Source organism: Liolophura sinensis, chromosome 1 (assembly GCF_032854445.1).
Source record: "Liolophura sinensis isolate JHLJ2023 chromosome 1, CUHK_Ljap_v2, whole genome shotgun sequence".
Lineage (NCBI taxonomy): Eukaryota > Metazoa > Mollusca > Polyplacophora > Chitonida > Chitonidae > Liolophura > Liolophura sinensis.
In genome coordinates, this window is record NC_088295.1 from 36,641,936 (window position 1) to 36,667,307 (window position 25,372).

The following is a 25,372-nucleotide window of genomic DNA, read 5'->3' on the forward strand; positions in this document are numbered from 1 at the left end:
GAACAACCTGCGAGGTGGCTTCATTTTGCCAAAAACAAGCTGCTTTAAATGAGATTATGCGGACAATGCCCTGTGTCTCTCTTCGATTCTAAATGGATTTGATCCCTGAGAGCTATTTAGCCCTTTCTTTCTTAGCTAACAATCGACTGTTTTTGAGATTATGTCGCTCTGTCCGTAAGTAGGCTCGTAAACCTTGGTGGCAACACGGCAGACAAGCAGGATGTCACAGCCATAAAAGAAGCATTTGATCGTGGTCTTTATACTGTAATCATTTATACTGCAATCATTTATACTGTAATCATTTATACTGTAATGGATAAACTTGTAATGATTCACAAGCATTTCATTTTATCACTGTTCATTTTTTTTTATCTTTGTCGATGCTGTGTTAAAGTTTAATCATGGAATAAAAGTTTTTGTTAGCTTATGTGATGGCGCTGCAGTGTTGTTCAAACCATCTTTTTAAAAGTGTGTTAATTTTTTTAAGTTAGGGACTAGAGGTAAAAGTGTATATACATACAGCCCTTGCAGTGTGTTTTTCAAGGAAGACCAGAGGGCAGGAAACCACACACTTTGGCTACACAAGGATGAATCTGGGCAAACTGTCAATAGATGGATTCGAACCTGTGATCGATGCAAGATAAGGTTAGTCAGTATCTGGCTCTGAAGGACACGGTGATAAAGATAATTATTTTTTTACTCCAATAATTCCTTTATCTTAAGTAGACAAATACCAGGAACAACCTTCTGGAAGAAAAGTATAAAATGAGAGATAAATAAACCAAACTGGAACTGACAGTTCATTTAACTCAGTTCTCTTTGAAGAAATCTCATTCTCAAGGAAAACATAAAATGTTTGATTGATGCTGATTGCGATCGTGGCCTGACAACATCCGGATCTCCATCCTCAACCTATGTGCTTGTTCTCAAGCAGTCGTATCTGAACAAAGTTAAGTGTTGTAAACAGGTAAGGATAAATCAATTGCTCCAGGTTATACTGCAAACAGTGATCGATGACACTATGCTAAGCTGAATTACACGTCAAACTCACATGGAGGAGATTAACCGTCAGAGGCGTTTTCGCATGGCTAGCTCTGTTTTGCCACACCACATACACTGAACTTTTGACGGCATCTCGAATATGAAATGTACCCTTCCACATTCAACTTCTGCTGCAAGTGCGTGACGTTTTAAGGCTTATTTTTATTACAGATTTCCACCACGACTTACGTTGAATTCTGGAATCACACCCGACAACACAGACGATATTGAAGCTATGGGAGAGAAAATCAACGTCACACACTTAGAACTTGATGTAACCGGTCTCCCGTCGCTCCTCGCGGATGACTCCATTTTTCTCATGGACAACTCCTCTTTTTTATATGGAGAAGGTGTCAACTTTTCCGACTACCATGACTTCATGTCCAAATTCGACACAGTTCGTTTCGGACTGGATCTGCGAGGCTTTCTGATTACTCTGTACGCAGTTACTACTTTGCTAGCTCTGATCGGTAACCTGATTGTTGTGGTTACCCTAGCTTCTGGAACCTCGTTCTGGAAACTTCGCCATTTCCTCATTAACTTAGCGGTCTCAGACCTCCTCATCTCAATGTTCTGCCTGCCTTTTACATCTACCGAAGTTATCTTTGGCAAGTGGCATTTTGGAGAATTCATGTGTCCCTTCGTTTCTTTCATGCAATATCTTGCCGTGAGTGTTTGTGCGTTTACTAACGTCGCTATCGGCCTGGACAGGTAAGTTACCATCTACATCATTTTCGTCAGGTAGCCTTCATTATACACGTTACAACAAATGCAACCAAGCGAAATGCATTTGTTTGAATTTGTCGCTGAACTTAACAGTGTATTTTTCATTGAACAGTAAACAAAGGACGTAGAAAATAAACTCAACTTGACCACTTGTACTGCTACAGGGGCCCACTGGCGAGCAAGGTCACTGTACGAGAATGGTTCATTGTTCAGTCACTGTGTAAGAAACAACCCTGTTAAGCATTGCAGATCTATTCTTATATTCGCCTTTTCCCTTTTTTACTTCCTTCGAGGATTTCTTTTTCATATACCAATCCAACAAGGGATTGATTTACACCGCAGTGAAGCTTTTAATAAGATTTTAATATTCAAAAAATCTGTTCAAAAATCCTCCTGAACCTTTTAGTCCTTGCTTGTTAGTGGACACGAAATGGCTGGAATATTGCGGATTTGGCGTGAGGCTTTAATCATCTAGGCTCGTTAACACAGCTGGCTCGTTAAAACAACGACTGCAACACCTGCCGAGGTGGCTATAGTCTTCCGCTCTCTGCAGCTGTTCCTCGACAAGGAGGTAACGAGGTAGCGCAGCGAGGTAACAAAGAAACGCAGCGAGGCTGCGACGCGAGACAGCGAGACTGAGAGATTAGCAAAAAATTACGATTTCCTTCAATTCCTTTGCGCAAGCGGCTTAAATTATTTTTACAATCAGCTGTTACCTCAATTGTATAGTCTACAACCGATTATAGCTACAATCTTTTTGTGCAAGCAAGTCCTGGTCTTGGCATCATGGCCTTGTATTATGTGTGTATTTGTAACGAATTCGCCAGTAATATTTCCATTTGAACAAGGACCTCGGAACACTTGGTGCTTAGTAATTCGTTGTAATTTATAATTCAAGGTGATTCGCAATTTAATATTATATCCATATTGCTGTTAGAGCTCCTTGTTAAGAACATATTAAATAGAAACGAGACCTCACATTTCTGCTCGTAGAAACTTCTCATATATAACAATTAGTTTCAAAGGAGACCGTGTGTTGTTTTTGTTAGCATCAGACGCAGTATGGTTGCGCACTGCCATAATCCTAGCGCTTTTCATCACAATTTTCCATTTTCCTTGCTTTTTTATCTATACATGAACTGAACTTATTATCGTTCTGATACATGTCCATTGACGTATTCTTCCAGCAAAAGAAAATATATACGTGGTGCAACTGGTTTCTCTGATAAGAAACATTGGGGTCAAGGACAAAACATCAACTGAAGTTCAAACATTGGCTTTGTTCACAAAAAAATATCCAATATTTCTTTGCCCTTTATATTTTATGTTTGGGGCCTCCGTGGCCGAGGTGGTTAGCGTGTCAGAGCGGCACAATGACTCAGGAGCCTCTCACCAATGTGTTCGCAGTGATTTAAAGTCCAGCCCATCCTGGTTTCCTCTCTGGTCGTACGTGAGAAGGTCCTCTAGCAACCTGCGGACGGTCGTGGGTTTCTGCCAAGCCATGCCCGGTTTCTTCCCATCGTATCACTGATCGCCGTCGTATAAGTGAAACATTCTTGAATACGGCGTAAAACACTAATCAACTAAATAAATAAATATTTAATTTTTAAGTTATTGTTATTTTCATCATGGTGCTGATATTGGCAGTTTCAATTCAAGCCAGTCAGAGCCATTTCATATTTCATCAGAATATAAATAATGAATATTTGATCCATGGAAGTTTCTAACCATAAAATAAAATTCTGAACAGCATAAAATGCTGAACATTATTTATGTCACACCTATTAGTGCCTTAGTACGTAATATCCGCGGCTCTTGCAGAAACAAGACATACGTACAAGAGATAAAACTAGAAAACTAACAACCACAAAATACAAATATTAAAAACATTTCTGGTACAGCTGAATGTGAGACATAACAATACGATACCAACGCTGTCATTGCCAGAATTACACTCTGTTACTTTTATCCGAGTATCGCAACAAAAGGATCACAGAAATTCAGGATTACAGATGTTCCAGATTGGCGGTAATAGCATTATAGCCAACTTGTCTTTGCTTTGAACTAATTCAAATCAACACTTTATTTGCTTAGACTACTATGCTTTATCCAGACAATGAAGCTTTAAACCATGAAAGCTAAATGAATGAGAGAGCCGGAGGAATAACGAATCAGATTCATAAAAGTTTGTCTGGAATAGCTGGTTTTCTTGTCCTTGCTCGATTTAAAAATAAAGAATTAGAAAACTTTGGATAAAGCGTATTTTACTTGTCTTACAGCGTGAGATATCAGTTATTAATTTAAAACAGATGACTTTATTTGTATAGAGAATAAAACCAGAGCAGCGACAACATTGTGATAGTTGGCCAATGGTCACACCTGACCGGCGAAAATACGGTCCCTTATCAATTTACCTCAGGTAGGTTTTATTTATTTATTTGGTGTTATTGGTGATATTTCACTTGTACAACGACGGCCAGCAGGTGAGAGGAAACTGGGCTGAGCCCGAGGGAAACCCACGAAAGGTAGCTGACAGACCTTCACACGTAGGGCCAGAGAGGAAGCTAGCATGAGCTGGACTTCAACTCATAGCGACCGCATTGGTGGAAGGCTTCTGGGTCATTTCACCATGCTGGCGTGCTAACCTCTCGGCCACGGAGGCCCCTCAGTTAGGGTTTTATTACTCTAACTAAGTGTTTATGCTAATGCTTAAAGATTAGCAACTTACATTTTCTCTAGCATCATGTCTTATAGCAGAATTCAGAAAAATACAATACGCAGTGATGTTTACTGATATATACTAGATGTCAGAGATCTAGAATTGCTCAAAATTCTGTGTTGTCATCACATATATATATATAAATGATCCTTTACTATCATCACATATGACAAACAATCCCTTCCCTTTTTAGCCTATAAGCCAGTTGTATAATATGCCTAACACACTCCGCTGATGTACTCAAATGTTTTTAACCTGAGAAAGAGTTTATCCATAAGACAGAACAAAAGTTTTTGTAATGATTTAATCTGTCAAATGTCTGGAAAATGACAGACAAGTTCGAATGTAAATTTCAAAATATACCCAACAATATCCACTTGCTTTTCACGCGAAATGCCTTCATGACATTGGCGTGTTTTGATGATTGTGCCGAGGCGCGTCGTGAGCAGCGCATAACTGCATGTACTTCGATCTTATTCATTCACATTTAAGACTGCAGAAATTTTGGAGAAAACTTAAGTGAGAAAAAAATTCAGAACGAACTTGAATGTCCCTTACTGTTTTAAAAGTGAGTCTATGGTTTCTAAGAGTGCGAATCACTGTACCATACCTATTTGTTATCAACAGCCAGCAGGATATGTTCTACGGGATCTTATTGTTTCCTTAGCGGCAAAACTCAAAATCTTAATCGCTGGCCCGTTTTGTACTCATTTAATGACGATTTAGTCATATGAGTAACGATTACTTCGGCCAACGTGTTATCTGTTATCTGTTATCAGATATCAATGATTTTACTTTTCACGATTATACAAATTTGTTTTGTATGTGATTGGTAGGATTGAACGATCCACATATTTTTTACTATTGTAGATCAGTTCGTTATGCCGATAACCTATCACAATGCATCGCCAGCGGTAGATGAACTAAGAATCTCACAATATTATGTGGCAAACATATAATTTGAATGATCTCAACGTGCAAGAAAAAATGCGAACGATGCATTCAGTGTAGAAATTACAACAGTAACTGATTAAAACTGACCACGGTCGTATAAGTGAAAACGTCCTGAGTAGAGCGATAAATAACAATCGTACATCGTACAGTAGAACATGGCACTGCCTGAACATTCTCGCTGATGGATTCCTTAGAAAAGGTGTGTGCAGGGATCTACCATTATAGCCTTATGTAATTAACCCAAAATACAACGAAAAAAACTAGGAAAAAAAGCAGACTTTCCTTTTTGTTTTATACTGTATGAGGATGGAAATTTCCACGCATCCTGCTGTTCATTACAAGGCTATACATTAACTCATTTACTTAATCTTTGCTTGCTCATCCTGTACTTTTGCAGCTCTTCATGTGAACATATTTTTTTTTTTTTTTATGTGCGACAAGGTGCCTAACAAGTCCCTTCACCTGTCTGTCTCTCTGTCTGTCTGTCTGTCTGGCTGGTTGTCTCTCTGTCTATTTGTCTGGCTGGCTGGCTGGCTGTGTGTCAAATGTTTGATGTCCTACCTGTACCAAGGGCCATTTATTTAACAAGGGGTTAGAGTGCAAAATCAAAAAAATATTAAAATTAAGATTATAAATTATATATGTATATATATGTATATATTAAAATTAAGATTTAAATTTTCGTCCTCAGATACTGGGCCGTTGTCCGCCCCATGCTGGCCCGTTTGCCCACTGGTCGTGTACGGTTGGTCATCACTATCGTTTGGCTCTTGGGCTTCGCCGTGTCCGCTCCTCAACTCGTGGTTAGTCGACAAGTGTTCAAGTACCCGACGGGTAACCAGTGTGTGGATAGCTGGGCCAGTGACGGCCAGAGAAGGATATACCTGGGAGCTGTGCTCACCATCACCTACCTAATTCCTTTCTTCATCCTGACTCTAACTTACTGCACGGTAGGGCTCAGGCTTTGGGAGCGCACTCACCCAGGAGAGGCCTACACTATTAGAGACCAGCGACAAAGGGAATCCAAGAAAAAAGTATGTTGGCTTATAATAGTGTTTTATGTACAGCCCCAATTAAGGTACTTTGCTAAGTCAACCTCTATTCATGGCTGATCGGTATTGAACAGTTGTCACCGGAACCGGCAACATTTTCTTTCTCCACACAGCTATCCATCAGTTGAGACTTGAATAAGCGACACACTAACTATAGGTTATCATTCCACCTATAGACCAATATACCATAAAGCATAATAAATGATAAACCTAATCATAAGAAATGCCCATCTAATTTACTGCACCTTATGGATTAAAATATTAAACCGTTATGTGAAACATCACATCATTTGGCTTCCTGAGAAACATGTCTTTTGGCTACGGTATTTATGGTAAACCGCCGTCTGAGACACGACGTCCTACGTTACGTTATTCGTTATAAAGCGCTGCCTCAGACACCACGTAATATCGTTACGGTATTCATTATAAACCGCTGCCTACGACACCATGTCCATTTGTTATGGTTTCATTCTATGCCGTTATTTCTACAAATCGTCCTACCATTTGTCATATATCGCTGCCTGACACAAGTCCTACTGTTACGGTATTCCTGTTTAACCGCTCTCTGAGACGACATTCTCTGTCGTTTTTGGTATTCATTCTAAACCGCCATTTGACCACCATCATAGCATTACGGTATTCATTCTAGGGGCCTCCTTGATCGAGTGGTTAGCATGGTGGGGCAACAAAGTGACTCAGAACCCTCTCAGGAATGCGGTTGCTGTGAGAAGTTCAGCTTATGCTGACTTCCTCTGCTGTTGTATATATGATGGCCTGCGTTGTAAAAGTGAAATATTCTTGGGTATGTGATAAAACACCAATCACATAAATAAATAAATAAATAAATACATAAATACATAAATAAATAAATATTCATTCTTATCCGCTATATGAGACACCACATCCCAATGTTACGGCATTCCTTGTAAGTTGCTATCTGAAACACAATGATCTATCGTTTATTCACTCTAAATCGCTGTCTAAGAAACGTCCAATTGTTAACAGCACTTGAGTTAAAATAAAGAGATTTCTCATTTATCCATCCATTTCTAACCCATTTCTCAAGATGTTACTCTGCACGGTCCATTTCACCCTCTGAACACTGTTGCACTTCTATTTTAACCACAGGTTATAAAGATGCTGCTGACGATCGTAATTGCCTTTGGACTCTGCTGGCTTCCATTACACTTGTTCCACATCTTGATAGAAGCCAGGCCCGATCTTTATGACGGTGTGTCTGAAGAGCAAGAGAACGCATTCCTCAGCAGTTTTATCGCCTGTCATTGGCTATCCATGGCTCATTCCTGTGTTAATCCCATTATTTATGGCTTCCTGCACGAAAAGTTTCGGGTGAGTAAAACGTGTGCTAATCCACGGTTAGTAGGTACAAGCGCTGCTGTCAACCAGGTAAAGGTTATAACCAGTCTTACATAAATAATGCGTGAGGATATCAGAAGTATACTTGGTCTAAATCTATAGTATAGCTCGTGTTTTGATTGAGGGGAAATTACAAAATATGCTGTTCTCAGGGTAAGACGTCGGTGAAACTGTGGTCATGCGGAACAAAATTTAGATTGCATGTGTGGAATACCCAATACCATAATTTGCAAAGTAGTGCGACATTTTCCCACTGCGATGCTTTGACCTTTCTGTATGTTAACACGATCCTTAAATGAAATTTGTTACCTCCGCCAAAGAGGTTATATTTGCCGGGGTTTATTTGCCTGTTTGTCTGTTGGTAGCTTCGCAGGAAAAATTACAGACGTATTTGGATGATATTTTGTGTACAGCTTGGTCTTGGTACATTTTATTTATGTATTTGATTGGTGTTTTACGCCTTACTCAAGAATATTTCACTTATACGACGGCGGTCAGCATTATGGTGAGAGGAAACCACGACCAGGGGAATTCCACGACCAACCGTAGGTTGCTGACAGACTTCCAATGTACGGCCAGAGAGGAAGCCAGCTTGAGCTGGACTTGAACTCACAGCGACCCCATTGGTGAGAGGCTCCTGGGTCATTGCGCCGCGCTGGCGCGCTAACCCCTTCGGTCCCAACCTTGGTACAAGCAGCAGATGTAGATTTAGGTGTGGGGGGAAGGGGCAGGGGGGGGGGGGGCGCTTCCTGTGTGCTTTTTAGGCTGAGAGTATTTTTTCACTCAAGAACTGTACTTTGTCAAGCCGTAATTGCACACATTGGCAAACATAATAAGTTATCTCTGTGTAAATCACATTTAAACGTGCCCGTCTATTCATTACAGATGGAGGCGTTATAGGCTATTGTTGTGACCAAAAGCGGTGTCAAAACCGAAAACTAAAGAAAGGATATCACGTATTCAGTAGCCGGTTAATACTAAATAAATCGCCTCGCAACATTTTAGTAAAGTACGGGTTTCATGGGTCTATCTCCCGTTGTGTGAATAAAGCTCTAACACTGCAATCAGATATTTCAAAACCAGCAATTTCTGATCGTATAAAAACAACACAATTCAAATACTACTGATTAAAATGACTCGATACAACTGGGTGAAAATTTGTATTTGTATATAAATATATACTGTTCTAATTAAGTTCTGAGGGTTGTGTCTTATATTTTGGGCAAACCGGACCTTGGACAAAGAGCTTTAGGTTCCCCTGGTCTGACAGTTCGTGATGCATTGGTGATAGATAAAACGGTCGACTGTACTGAGCAGTCTACAAGAGCAGACCACTTGTCTTCCACCAACGTGGAACGTCACACGTGGGAAAGTTTGTCAGCAGCTTGCCAAAAGTCGATGGTTTACACAGAACACTCCAGTTTCTTCCACCTACTATGTATGTTGAAAAGTAATGAGTATGGCGTTTGGCCAAAGGTAATAAATAAACAAATAGGCGCCTCCTTGGCCGAGTGGTTAGCGTATTACAGCGGTGTAATGGCCAAGAAACCTCTCACCAATGCGGTCGCTGTGAGTTCAAGTCCAGTGCAAGCAGGCTTCCTCTCTGCTGGTACGTGGAACAATCTGACATCAGTCTGCCGATGGCAGTGGTTTTCGTATAAGTGTAATATTTTTGACAACGGCGTAAAACACCAATCATGCCAAATAAATAAATATTGTCTTTTCAGAAAGATGTACGCGTTATGCTGATGACATGTTTCCGGTGTGGCTGGCGCGTGCGATCGTCGAACACGAGCATGTCTAGAGGTTTCCAGGTCCCCACAGACACGCATGACACAACAGACCGAGGGTCACCGTTCCGGTCCAGGAGAATCAGGAGCTCCTCCACTAACTCCAGTAATAGGAGTCGGACTGGAAACTTTTCCCTTGGGTGTGGACTTCGACGTCAGGATACTGTGGAGGATTACCAGGGCAGTCTGCCTCACCATCCTCCCGCGGATCAAGATGGCCCCCATACTTCCATCACGTGCCGCTGTTCCAACCACTGCCACTGCAGAGTGACTTCCGTCTGAAAGATAGGGTCAATCTAAGGTTACAGGAGCGCATTGCTTTTGCTTGCTATTTATGTAGTAAATACTTCATCTTCTACTCGCAAAAGGTTCCATTCCATAACATCATACAACTTGTACTTTTCTCCATAAAATATCAAACATTAAACATCAAATTACCTCCACTTTTTCAACTGTTGCCTCTGGAAATGAAGCGTTTCTCACCGTTCAGTTTGGGGAGAGGAGGGGTAGTCAGATAGCAACACTGGTCAAAACGTTTTAACTCCTATCTCAAACAGACAAAATTCAGATATACTTAATTAACCAGAAGCAAAATAACAGTTCAAACATTTATAGTGTATCACTAAGCGATAATGTGTGTGTTATTATTATCCAATGAGTGCCCCAGCACTCTTCAGTTCCGAGGCAAATACTGTACCCACTTCCATGAATTGCGAATGTCTGGCCTTAAAGTAGAAGAAACATAAAAATAATTACAAAATCAGATAAAAGGGCGTCCAAACTTATTTGAAAATTTGATCTTTAATATTTTTATGGATTTTATTTTCAAGAGAAAAGGGTAATTGAAAATGTTTTTGTATGGTGGCTATTTGGGACCAACTTTTGGTATTTATCGTTGTTGCATAATAATGTTCTAAACAAGGATTTGATGCTTGTCTAATAAATTTATTTGAATGTAAATGTGTTGTTTACATCGAAACATGCATTTAACCTAAATTATGATAATATTTATGAACATGTTAAAAATATAAATATGATGCAAATTGAGGTTTAATACATTTGTTAGCTGGAAAGAACAAATTCTAGTGCAAAAATATTTATTAAACCTGTATAACATCCTCATTTATGACATTATTAAACAAAGACTATAAATACTAAAAGGTGGTCCCAAATACCCACCATACACAAATTATTTTCAAGTGTTTTTTTTTCTCCTTAAGAAAAGATCGGAAAAAATATTGAAGACCACACTTTGGAATAACTTTTCGCACTCTTTCATCTGCACTTTATGCCATTTTTATGTTTTTTTCCGCCTTTAAGTAACAGACCAGCCTGTGTTGAAAGATGTAGAGACATTACCCACAGCGTTGTCCCCTGGTACTGCCTATAAACACCCGAGTCTGTGAACATATATCATGCACTAGGCAGATGTTTGTTCCTGTGGCTGGTGTTAATTTTTGCAAATGAAAGACAAAATGATGCTTGGGTATATTTTACTATGCTAGTCAACTAGTATCTGTGACGAGTGCAGTTGGAAATATCGTTTACAGTGAGACTCAAACGCCTAGTCCACCGCTCTACCCACAGAAAGTTTGCAGTCTACCCATATACCCTTATACGTTCGTCAAATTTGCAGCGATGGGAAAGAATAAGATCTTTTAGAAGGTTTTTTTGCAAGTTTGACAGGAAACGCAAAAATGAAGGAAGCAGAAGTAGAAAGATCTTGAAAAACTGTGAATGACCTGGAAAATACCTTTCTCGTGCAGCAGTACACATTGTATATGTAAAGTTCACAAGAAGTTTATTCAGACATGAAGATAAAGGTGGAGAAAAAGTTAATCGATTTCATGTTCCACATACGTGATCAATACGAGCTCCCCTTACAATACATGCATTTGAGAGCTTTTATTTCAACTGGGATAAAAATCTAACCATCGAGTTATTTTCAAAGACAGTTTTTCATTGCCTTTCTGCTAATGCTTCCTTCATATTTATGTTTTATTGTCCTATACGTATATGCGTAAGTACTAAAGTACTAACCTGTAATCATGGCCTCAAACAGTCTCTTCCACCGCTTAACCCTACAGTTTACATAAGAAAGCCATAAAGGCTTTATACGTGATGACGTTGTTTCATTTATTTAGTAAGATTTGATAAAAGTGGATCAACAATTCAAACGCCATTCCTTTCTCCGTCTTGCAGATGTGTCAAACCAATGCTACCTTACGTTGGTGTTCCTTGTTTTTGCCCCTGAATTATTTTGAATTTATGAGAAACGAACAATCATCAGTTGTGAAGCTTGCATGGGGATATATTTGGAGACTTGCCATTTTGAGCTGGTTGTCTCGACATACTTAAGGCTCCAGCGCGATAGGAATGATGATGAGGGGAACTTCAAACATAACTGACTACTTCCCCATGATTAAATTGGGAATGGAACTAACTGGACATTTGGGCGATTTTAAATATGATCACAGTTTAAACTGTGGTAAATTCCACGCAGAAAGAAGCACTTTGTACATAAACGATCATGGCTTGTGCAGCTAAACATGTAATAACCATTTGCAACAATATTTGTCGTCAAGTCTTACATACATTTATCAAGTGGCCCACGCAGAAATCTATTCCCACATATTTCTATCAAAAATGTCACTACAGGTTTGGATAATTTCTGTTCATATTCCGCTTCAGGTGAGAAATTGCGAGAGTGTTTCTTCATTTTTTTCTGGACACATTGGGTTCCGCTTGCGTTTCGCTTAGCCAAATAGATCGCGTCGTTTTGACGTTTGTGGAGATTTGAGTCCTAGTACAGTATTTAGTCACAAAGGCAGATAATTAGCTTTAGCAGACAGTAAGCCGATGTGCCTGACGGACGGACGAGCCCTCTGTAACGTCCTCATCTTACTTCATAAAGCCGACTTAGAGCACTAATTGGCTTGTGCCTGTATGGTATTTCATTCTTGTCAACAAGTATGTTTTGTGGAGCGTTTTAGACCATGCAATACCGCCAGCTGTGTTTTTAAAACACTGACATAGTAAGCCTGCTGGTATGCTCTTTACTCAGGGACATTAAGCAAGATTCTACATAGGGGAGTAAACTTCAAAGGAAGGCAGGTCTCAGTATAGTATTGCCAACCTATGCACATATATGTAATTCGGTTGTATAAGGTTTGTGTTAAAATTATTCCTTCTCTATTCATTAAACTGAACAGTATTAAGTAAGAGATTCGGACAAATACTAAACTAAAGATATGACAAGAGTCTATTAAATAACTGTAGATTATGTGATAAATTCAATCCCATAATACAAGAAAATACGGAAAGATATTATCTGAGAAATTCAGTCAGAGAGATTCAGTCAGACAACTGAAGAAGATATGGCCAGATATTCTGTGAGAAATTCTGTCAGATAAATGAAGAAGATATAACAAGATATCATGTGAGAGATTCAGTCAGATAACTGAAGAAGATATGGCCAGATATTCTGTGAGAAATTTTGTCAGATAAATGAAGAAGATATAACAAGATATCATGTGAGAGATTCAGTCAGATAACTGAAGAAGATATGGCCAGATATTCTGTGAGAAATTTTGTCAGATAAATGAAGAAGATATAACAAGATATCATGTGAGAGATTCAGTCAGATAACTGAAAAAGATATGGCCAGATATTCTGTGAGAAATTCCGTCAGATAAATGAAGAAGATATAACAAGATATCATGTGAGAGATTCAGCCAGATAACTGAAGAAGATATAGCCAGATATTCTGTGAGAAATTAAGTCAGGTAATTGAAGAAATATGGCAGGATATTATGTGAGAGATTCAGTCAGATAACTGAAGAATATATGGCAAGATACTAAGTAAGAAATCCGATCAGATAACTGACAGAGGAAGATATGAAAGAAAATAAAGTCAGATATTGAGATGTAGGTGTTCCAATAATAAGAGAGACGTCGATCTAGGATATTGTGTACACAGAAATGGGATCACTTCAACTTCAGTAGATATAAACAAGAAGATGCATAAAGAGAAATATGCCATTTCATTTGTTTTACATGTTAGTTCGATTGTCTGTACACCTTCCAGTCTGACAGGCATGCTTGCTTGCTTGTATGGTTGGATGTTTTACGTCGTACTTATCAATGTTTTAGTCATATGAAGACGAGGAGTCATTAGTTGTATGTACATGTATTGTGGCCTCCTGTGGTAATGCGAGTCCATGCTGCCAAAAGTTGCTGCCGTCAATGGAAGTGAGTGAATGATCAAGGGAATTACATCGATGGCATGAAACGAATCCAATGAAAGACTGAATGACAATATTTCTGTACGTGTTGGACGCAGAATGGAAACCAGAAGTAGTGAATAAGCTCAGGTGAATAGTCAGCAGAGATCAGGTACTTAACAAAGGAATGAGTTCAGGTTTAGCCCACATCGGCAATACTTCAGCCATATGTTGGCGTTGCAGAGCACGACGGCATACCTGTAAACGTTGCTCACAGAACTGATGGAAGCAGGAGTAGTGAAAAAGCTCAGGTAGATAGTCACCAGTAATTATACATGTTGGGACTGATAATATTTTTGTACATGCTGGACGCAGAATGAAGGGAAATGCAGGTAATGTGTAAGTCAGGTGAAATCTCAGCATGGATTAAGCTATGAATGGAAATATGTCTCTAAACAATGAGCGCCGAACTGGTGGAACCACGAGAGACGAGTAAGCTTTGGCGAATCGTCAACAGTGATTACGCAGTAATTTTGGCTGTATATATGTGTTGGAAGCAAGTATATAGAGGAAGTCAGACGCAGTGTATGGAATCTAGGGGGAGTAGTGAGTGGTGTCTGATCACGTGTTCAGGGGCAATGCGGAACACAGGGAGGAAATCCTTTCCTTTAAGTGACGTTCTGCTGCGTCTTATTACCGTAAGTTGAAACAAGCCTCAGGATGCCGGCATAATTTGTCATTTCTGTGGACGTTAAATGAGAATGGAGTTTTTGTGAATGCCATTTCTTTCCCATGTTTCCATGGTGAAGCATTTAGATACATTTGGATACATCATTATGAAAGACACCAAGTGCCATTCTACATCCTTGTCACTGAGAGGCAGTGTTAAAGGGCCTTCCCCTATGAAGACTGTATCGTTAATCTTATCTTAACTGTTCACTTATTTGAATAAGTTGCATATCATCTTGTTTGTATATTAACGAAAGGTACAGATTTTTGGTGTGAATAAACGCCCTTTGCGGCTGTTGTACGAATGTTTTGACGCATAGATTTATGTATTTCCATTCTGTAAAAAGCACTGGTTACTCGCTATTGCTGTATTAACGCACAACTACTTTTACATATGTGGATACATAAAACAGTGTTGCGTTAAACTCCAACCATTCATTGATTTAAAATGACACAAATTTCCTAACAGGTTGCACTGAACTTATTGATCGCTATTACATTATCTTGACGGCTTGCTCAATTCAGGTAAAGTTTTTTTTATTCCTCCAGAATATATATATATATACTCCAACCATTCATATATACACCACTGACCATCACTCAAATCAATCGGCATGTCACACAGGTATATAATGTTTTGTAATTATACTGGCACAACACAACAGCACTTACACAGCACTGTAAAATTCGGATCTTCAACCTCTGACAAAGTATGGCTAAACAGTTCACAGTGAGACTTTCGATCGATACATGCGTTAAGTATATTCACAGTCCTCTGAAGACCCTGAATCAAAACACAACGAAATGTTACTGCACATATTACGACGTGTTTTGGTCAGATTGTACACATTATTACATTTATGTGTATATAAATTGTTTGTAACTATAAAATATTTGCTCTGCGAATTCATGTATTGTTTCTAATGTATTGGTATTGTAATTATTGCCAGTTGAAATAAACACATGCTCAAAAATTACCGAATACAGACTATTTCCATTGTCCCTCTCCCATATATCGTGGTGATTTGTGGTATTTTAATTAAGGAAGCAAATATATCGGTTATTATCGATTTACGTTACGCACACGCCTCCATTTACAACACGAGTATCTGTTTGCCTCATTCCCTGTCAACAGAACAAGACACAATGTTAACTCAGCCGTTTCAATATGGGTTCATCATATTGCCTACACACTGCTGAAATGACTCCACAGGCTTGTAACCCTCACTCTAATTACCTGAAGACATGAAGAGGATAGGCAGAATGGAGGAAATGGTACACATACCGATGCTATCTTGATGAGCCAATGCAGTAATACAAGCTCTATCACTCTCTGACGGAGGACTAATAAGCGCATCATGAGATGAAGCCTTCAAACTTATACAGCTATGCTGCATAAGGGACTGGTGTGTTATTGCCTACATTCCCTTGAGATTTTACATCGCGTTTAGCACATTGCCCAGATTTTTACTCTAAATAACGATAGTTCTGTCAATCCCAAATAATGATACCAACAGATATTTCGGGCATTTCGCCACAGTGTCTTCCTGAAGTATACGGTTGAGTCCAAATGACTACATATTTTTAGAGGCGTCCGAATAAAACTCCATTGCAAAGGTGCGGCCTGTTCAGCCATAGTATAGTATAATTATAGAAAACAGCATAGAAAGTAAAGACAGAGCAGCAACGATAGTGTGATAGTTGGCAAATGGTCACACGTAACCGGTGAAATACCTCCTGTTGTCAATTTACCTCAGTTAGAGCTTTATTCTGACTGTTCGTGAAAATGCCTCAATACCGGTCAAAGAAAATTACACGCCCCCTAGCACCATGGTTTAAGCAGAATAAGGTAAAAAAAATGTATTGATGTTAACTGCAATTTATCAGACATCACTACTAGCACAGGTCAACATGTTCTTGTCAATATCTTTCTAAAGCGCCGAGGGCCATGTAAGAAACAATCATGATGACAAATTTGAAGGCAACACCTGAGTGGAAACATTTGATTGACTGATTAATTGATTGATTGGTTGAATGGTGCTGATCACAATTTTCAAGAAAAGACGTGGTATACACTGAAAAAACTACTTTGTTACTATCAACAAAGTTTTCAACAAAGTACTTTGTTAAATTTTTTAAAAGTTGCTTTGTTAAATCATTTAACAAAGCAATGTGTTAATTTAACAAACGATTATGGAAACTTTTAACAAACTCGTTTATCGGATTTATAAACTGCTTTGTAGCAATTATACAAAGTTATCTGTTACTACAACAAAAACAGTTTGTTACTGTAGCAAATGAGCTAAATTCAACATAGTAACTTGTTAACTACTCTCTTTAATTTAACTACCTAGAACTGAACAATTAACGCAATCTCTAAATGAATCATACCAATTTGTCGACTGGATTTGTTCACTGTTACACATGAAGCTCATTACCATTACCATTCTCATCCATAGGCACTAATGCACTGGTCGCTAACCACACTGCTCTAGACCCAGTACTGCATTGCTTCACAACCAGTACCAAACTGCTCCAGAACCAGTTGCCTAAATAACCAGTAACACAGGGCTCTGTTACCTGTGACACACTGCCCTGTAAGCACAGTCATGCACAGCTGTGTAACCAGTAGCATCCTGCTCCGTAGCTAGGAACGGACTGCATGCTATTTATCCAGCAACACAACCAATGGACAACTCCGTCTGTTGATCTACTGGTCTGAAACAAACGAGATGCCATGTAACCATAATAAGGGACTGCGGATAATGAAATATTTATGGCGTTGTACAGAAGAACAGATTATTACAATTACTAATGTCAAACAAGAGTAATTACAAATGGATACATCCAATTTCTAGGTTTATTTATTTGATCTCTTCACCAATTGTCCAATAAATGAGCATAAATTGAATAGCATATAACCAATCAGAGAATTAACTATGAATTACCTGTTGAGCTCGTAATGTATGTTTTCAAAGATTACATAAAAGAAGAAGTTAGGCTTAACACTTTTTTTCACGTTTCCAAGACAGCGTCACGCCGATATTTAGGACTTAAAGCCCTAGCCTGATTACTTCAGTGTTGGGTTAGAATTCCCCTGGAATTTCTTTTCCATGTAATAAATTTTCATGTAAATAGACTTATCTACCCAATTATCATCTTGCTGCAAGAAAGGCTGCTGCAAGCTATTAAACCTTTTACCACCTATTTACTCTAAAAGACCTACACTGATATCCTTGGCTACAACTGCTCGGAGAAACATGTAGACCACTCCTGCACGTTTGTCACGTTAAATACAAAATCAGATTTGAAAAGTAAGTCCAGATCGTCACGAATTGCTGTGACAGCACTGAAGATGGTCTGTCCAATCAGTATGAAGCTGACGAAAGCATTGGGTTAGAAGTCCTTGTGTAGTGAAAGAGTGACTGTATGAACCTGGACATTTCCGGTACTTTTACCTACCAGTTGGCTTGGCTGCAAAATAAAAGGGTGACATGGTTAAAAAATTATTGATTCATTTGTATACTCATAGATCGTATCAGGACAGGATGAACTACTATGTGCCCTGTAGACTTTCTACCACCAAATGATGATTACAATTATATATGAATAAACGGATGTTTTTGCTTTTTTGCTTTATTTCATGAAGAAGGAATTCTGTAGTTATTATATGTAACAATTCTAGAATTACGAAAATACTGGTGAAGAGTTCTAATCTTTGTAGCTCTTTTTTTTTGTTGTTGTTAGAAACATACTTTCGTGTGAGTAAAGATAAAGGCCATCTTGCATAAAATGAGTGTTATCATGAATTAGAATGGATAAGCTATGGTATTACGTAACATTTGGCAATTATAGCGACATCATTCGTGAATCCTGGATAAGAGCACATGTAGTCCTCAGGATGTCATTAACATTAACATGTTATGGGTAGCGGAAGAGTTAGGCTGAAAGTTACATTTGTTATATATTTATTTATTGCTGCATAACTGTGTGCTCAAGAATTTTTCAGAAAGTTACATTTGTGGTGCATTGATTTTCATAACTCTGCGTTGTCTAATGCAGCAAAATAGATACTTCAGTGTAACTGAAGCCGGTTACAATTTTTCGGCTTTATGACCTATACATCGCTTTAGTGCAAGCTTGGAACTTTATAAGTCGCATGCTTGCCATATAAGAGGAAAAGAAGAGTAAAACAGAACTGAAAAAAGAAATAGCCTTACTAGTGTGTCAGCATCTGTCATTCACAGCTATTGTCAGTATCACTACTTGAGGGCACAGCTTCTTGCACTGGGGCTGATTCTATATCCTTTTCACTCATTTATATGAAGAAGTCACGTTAATCTGTGGAGGAAACCGGAGTGCCCGGCGTAATCCTCCGTCCACTTTAATTGACCTCTATTGTCAAGGGATTGAACGCCAGTGATGCCCCAGCGAACTTTTGACTTCTTAAGACTTCTTCGATTGACAATCACAATATGGCCGAAATGTTGCTGACGTGGTGTCTATTCACAATCTATTATTTACTGAATACTTGGCAGAGATAAAGACGTGCGTATTCCAGACCCTCGTCAGTGCCTGAGACACCGGAACGGCCAGTTCTTGCCGTTTCCTCTGTACATGCTGGTGGATAAACATCCATTAACATGACTGACGATGTGGATAAACCATAAGCTGTTTTGAATCCGAACAAAACTTCCTCTTTCCCAATATCCATTTGGAAAACATTTCACTTGACCAAGATAATGGTCAGATTTATAATGGAGGAGACGTAACTATCGCACCTTATATATGCTACCTGAAAAGCTATCCGACATAAGGTCGATCTCATCGTGGACAGTTGGACTTTTAACACTACTGTACAGTAATCTTTCACTGGGTGACACGGCTTCTGCCATATGCATCCATGCACGCCGATGGACCTGCTTTTATAGATTCCTGACCAACAGCCAACCAAAAAAAATCAGAGCACGCGGCTCTTTCCCGGACGAATCCGAATACTGGTATCATATACAGCACGGCCACTAGCGTCACAACGACCACACGTGTAGTGTATTCTGTGCATTGAGTAATTGTTACACCATAAACTGGTGTTTATTTGCCAAGTGCCAGAGTCTGTCTAGTAAGTCAGCCTGTATTCCACAGCGGTTGTCTAACAATAGCCTATTCTCAATGGTACCTATTCCCGCGCAATATGAACTTTGGTAGCGCTGAATTGATATTTGTTCTCTTGTCATGAATAAGAAATGATTCACGAATCTGTCCACAAAACTTCATCGCAAAGGCAGGGATGAAAAATAGACCACACACAATTTCTTTTCGCGGGAAAGGTTCCCCCGTTCCTGGCAATAAAAGTCATCTTTGGCTTCACAACAACACAAACTATTTTAAACGCCAAAAACACAGAGTCACATAAATGTTTGAGTGTATTTTATTATCATTGTGTATAGAAGTGTGTAAATGTGTAATAAATACTGCCAATGTGCAGCTGACTCATACCCTTGAATAGATGCCAAACTACAGAATAAAAGGAAACCTCATAATATCATTTAACGATAGGGCACTGTAGGCCAAAGTGAAATCCTTCACTCCCTAAATAAAGTGCATTTCAAGAAAGTCGATTTGAAAACTTAGTCAATACATGCGAGGATGAAAAAAACATTGTTAAACCCGATCCCAACAAATGTTGTCATCAACTTTAAACTCAGTCCAAGAAAAGTAAAGCGCTACTAAGCCAGCCCTTGAGATTACAGAGAGAGCGTTGTGGAACTTAAGCTAACATTCACATACAACGTATCTTCCATAAGCAATGTCATCCATACATGGAATGAGGCAGACAAGCACAGTGTATTTGGTATTATACACATGTAAAAGAGCTAAAAAAAGTAACCTCAACACACTGACAAGAAGTAATATCTGAAGAAAAGGAAGATTTCCAGGCGTTTTGATCAGTTGTATAATGATGAAAAATTAAATTATCATTTTGTTGGATTTGACAATATTACATATTTGAACAATCCACAGACAAATTTGCCTAGGGCTCATTGGTTCTTACTTATCACTCTGGAACTGTGAAGAAAAGGAATATTTTCTGTCATATCAAAGGAAAATACATCATACATGTAACAACAGATTTGAATATTACAGCGTATCATATCAACATGAAGTTATGTGAACAAGTAGTTTTTCATTCTGCAATCAACATGATGTAAAAAAAGATTGAAAGTCAGCCCTATTAGAAAGTGTTACAAAAGTGTAGCTATGGAAAGACTGGCTTGTAAGGACAACTGCAACATAAGACTAGATTCAATCATAAATAGCCTTTCCACACAAGTAATACTCCAAAGATTACATACTGGAGATATATACTAACACAGATAAAAACAATATTGCGCCAGACATTATGGCTTGATATACACAGGGATTTTCAAAATCAAAGAATAGACCTAATAAAAAATAATTGCAAATAAACTGCAAACAACATCAATTATGCGCTGTAAAACCCTACACGTTTTGTAATAAGGCTAAACATACGTGTACACAGATATAAAGTTATAAAATCTTTCAAAGCCTTGTAAAAGTGAGAAACATATTTGCAATCAGAAACAACTAAATTATAGGCAAATTTAAAAACATCTCATGTACTACATGTATTAAGTACTTAAATACTTAATTTAAATGTAACATATAAAATCTATGTCACTTTGTCACTTCAAAGTACTGCATTTTACTGTCACTCAAAAGATGACTTTCTCATACAATGACTTTCTGTCAACCTTTGACACAAAAAGAAGAGAGACATTTCATTAAAATATTGGATAATGCTAACAAAAAAGTAGCCTTTGTGTAGATTTTACAATTTCTTTTATGCTAAATATCAAGACAAGTTTATGACAATTAGTCCAAGAACAAAAGTACATAGGTGCAAAATACTTCAGGTAAGTTTGGGAGTGAGTGTGGACAATTCATTGTGTGTTGACATGTGCCGCAATGTAAGTGTTTGCTGTATTCTATGTAGTGTACTGAGTTGTGTTGTGGGTGCAGAATTCGAAATGATTCCCACAATGCCTCTGACCATGACAAGTTTGTGGAGTCGAGACAGCATTGGAGCAGACTTTAAACACGCCATGGAGAGCTCTTAATGGCTGTGTTGATTGATGAGAAGGTACTTCAGTTTCAAATTAAGTTGCTAAATTACAATTTACATACATATAAAATAATAATAATAAAAAACTTGAACAAGTGTGAAAAATGACTAGAGATTCCTCAAGACTTTAAATCAGAAGCTCCTTGGCAGGGACTATCACCTCAGACTGTGAAGAACTTCCAATGACGCCCGGAAGCATAACACATACTGATCCTGTCAAAAACAACATCATCATTTTATCAGAAAATATAACAGTGTTGTGTTTACTTGTTGGTTAACACGCTCCGGTTTACTTCAGTTTTATATAGGTTGAGGAAACCACTGAGAACAAGAGAAAATTCTTGTTGCAATGTTCAACTGATTCAGCAGAATCTGCATTATAGCAAGCTACATCATCTCATACCTGATGACTACTGACATGTCAACTTTATAATACAGTGCTGACCACACGAACTGCATAGAGGCAGACCAAGAAAGATAAATTTAACAATTTAGGACAAGAAAATCCCAAGGCAATAAATTTCCCCGATTTATACACATGTATGTTTATTTGTTAGCTTCCAGTGAAAGTTGTTTTCAATGTTATTTCACTTAGATCATAACATCTTTTGGCAGGCCATTTCCAATGCAGATATAATGTACTCTATTTCCCCTAATGTCCGATATGTAAAAATACACTTTCAGACGCACATAAAGGCATTAAAATGACACTTTTCATGTCAACACATAATGCAAAATGCACCCCTCGAAAAATACTTCACTGCACTGCCTTATTGGAACAGTGTGTCAGAGACACCAAGCCCCAGGATTGGGAAGTTGTCTAGGGCTTAGATTACACTTAAGTCTTAATTTATGAACAGTTTACTGTCCTAAAAATTGTGGTTTACCTCAGACATCTATTTTAGTAATAAGAATACTGTCCATGGGATGGAGTTTCATCAGTGACTTTCATAAAAATCAAAACTGAAAATCAGCACTGAAGTTCATACATAAGCTTAGGAGAAATATCACAAATTAAGACTGACTTGAGTTGATAAAGACTGACTTGAGTCTATAAAGACTGACTTGAGTCGATAAAGACTGACTTGAGTCTATAAAGACTTCTACATCTAAATCAGCAGTGACTTAGTCTTAATATCATGTCATGAGCTAGCTGACCACAGCTGAATCTCCTGCAACTGCCATCATCACTTGTACAGTGTCCTTGCCAACTAGTCTCCCAAAATAGTACGTTTAACAATAATCATATCAAATTGCCAAGAATATCAAGATTTGGATGGCAAGGATGGGTTGCATCTTTCCATACAACAGCTTTTTTGATACAGATTTATCATGGTGGGAAATCAATTTTTTATGTGACAAAAGCTGCACGTATTTTTTTTTTTTGTGAGTGTTATTCAAGAAAATGGAGAAAACTGGGCAGCTAAGGAGCATTCAATACACTTTTTTGTGCTGGTCAATAATTGATTAACTGTCAACTTTTCAGTGTGGTATGTCATCATCAAAGACTTGTTATCTATAGGAAAATACCCCACCCTATTCCTTTTCGAAACTAATGTGGTCATAAGTATTCCTTCAAATACTTAGCAAAGATCACCACATTAAAATAGCAGGCTTTTAATCTGACAGCAATCAACATTTAGCTTTCACATTTTCTCCTCTGAAAGGCTAATTTATTACATTAACACCTGCATTCAAATAATTATGACTCAAATATTTTTATTCCTTTAAAGACGATGACAATGTCAAAATACTGGCTTAAAAAATAATGAACTCCTGTACCTGTACATGGGTACATTTAATAGCAATGAAACCATGCAGTAATAGTACTTATTATTTTCTAAATACAAGTGTATACATACATGTATATTTATTCACAGTGCATGCAAGTTATGTACGATGTAATAAGTTATACCCTATTTCTTCAACCACCTCTGCAACCAGTATTTTGAAACATTCTGACAGAACTATGGAGTATAGAGAAAAAATTTGCTCAGTTTTATGAAGCTTGCATCCTAAGTGATAAAGACAATAATTTTTAGTGTCATTTTCATAAGAATTGTATACATGAATTCCATGTAAAAAAAGTGCTTTGGTAGTTGAAAATGTTGAAGATTTACAGTACACGTATCTAGGTCAAATGACTTTGGTAGCATTCTTTTTTGGTTAATGGTTATATGGCATACACTCCTTTTATGATGCTACTACATTTTAAACTGACAGCACTGGGCTGCACTGTAATGGGAGTAGGTAGAGGGCACTGCTGTTTTTGATCTGTTTGCCCATGAAGGTGCTGGAGAACCCTTTATTTGTTTACCCGATTCAAAAATATTTCACTTACACAATATATGTACATGTACACTTTGGGTTTTACATCATACATGCACTTCACAATTTTTAAGTCAAATGACCAGGACTTGTTTGTTTGATAGATGTTTTACACCCTACTCCAGAATATTTTCACTTATACTATGGCAGCCAGAATTATTGTTAGGGAAACACAAGTAGAGCCTGGGGGAACCCATGAACATTCGCAGGTTGCTGGCAGACCATCTGCAGGTTGAGGGCAGATGATCTGCAGGTTGAGGGCAAAACTTCCCACATATGACCAAAGAGGAAGCCAGCTGGACATATATGTATGACCAGGTGTGTGCACATATACTATGTCTTCTTGTAGCAGGGCGAATCCATGCTGCCAAACTACTGCCACCACTGAAGCATCATGCCGAAGACATCGGACATGACACCCCATTATACTGACACCAGCCAGTGTCGTGCTTGCTTGCTCTAACCTTTCAGTTGCTGAGCACCAAGTGAGACAGCAACAAGTACCTTTTTTAGTCTTTGGTTTGACCTGAACTGACTTGACCTCGGTTTTATTTAACCTTTAGACCACCAAAGCAGTCCACATTTACACAACGAACTTTTGGTCTATTGATGTAGGAAACCACAGAGAAAACCATCTCCCTTCTCACAAAGAACACTGTACTTGACAACTGCTTCTGACCTAAAACCAAAGTTAACACAGCAATGGCTGTACAGTATTCAAATCTGTGAGATTACTGTTCAGAGGGTGATCAAGATCAATGATAAGATCACCACCCTGGGGCAATGAGTGAGCACTGCACAGGTCCCTGCATTGTGTAATAGTATTTTTACTGGCAAAAAAACAACAACAAAAAACAGAGCCATCAACTTACTTTAGTTTGAATCATGCCTTGTCTCTGCTTTCTCAGATTACTCACAATGTCTATGATGGAAAACTGAAGAACAACCAAAACATACAAAATCTCAGTGAAAATGAAAAAACAAATTTCGCAGTGTAACCAATAATTCTGAAGACCATGTTTAATACTGCTAAACATAATTTTTCATTGTGAGGTAAAAATTTGAGATTATGTGAAAAATCTTTGAACTGCAATTAAAATGACCAGGTACATGTAATGAAGTGTTGTTGACTTACCGGTAGATTCTGTTGTATGTGATTGAGGATGAGATGTGTGGTGATGAGAGCACCTGTTCTACCTATACCAGCACTGCAATGGACCAGTATTGGACCATCTCCACTAACCAGCTCCATCACACGGATAAACTGTAAACAGACCCGCATTCAGGAT

The 25,372-nt window shown here is 38.3% G+C and overlaps 2 protein-coding genes across 2 annotated transcripts in view; one reads left to right on the forward strand and one right to left on the reverse strand.

Moving 5' to 3' along the window:
• The first annotated feature begins 1,276 nt into the window (after positions 1-1,276).
• On the forward strand, positions 1,277-9,941 carry LOC135481842 (prolactin-releasing peptide receptor-like). Its single transcript, XM_064761575.1, has 4 exons — positions 1,277-1,752; positions 6,132-6,474; positions 7,621-7,842; positions 9,597-9,941. The coding sequence occupies exons 1-4, from the start codon at positions 1,277-1,279 to the stop codon at positions 9,939-9,941; spliced, it is 1,386 nt and encodes a 461-aa protein (XP_064617645.1).
• A 10,082-nt stretch (positions 9,942-20,023) lies between these two features.
• LOC135467615 (tyrosine-protein phosphatase non-receptor type 13-like) overlaps positions 20,024-25,372 on the reverse strand; it is a 50,733-nt gene continuing 45,384 nt past the window's right edge. The window contains exons 39-41 of the mRNA XM_064745396.1: positions 25,219-25,347; positions 24,956-25,018; positions 20,024-21,968 (exon numbers count right to left, since the gene is read on the reverse strand). Of these exons, the coding sequence (XP_064601466.1) occupies positions 21,912-21,968; positions 24,956-25,018; positions 25,219-25,347 (249 nt within the window). The 3' untranslated portion in view covers positions 20,024-21,911. The remainder of the gene's footprint in view (positions 21,969-24,955; positions 25,019-25,218; positions 25,348-25,372) is intronic.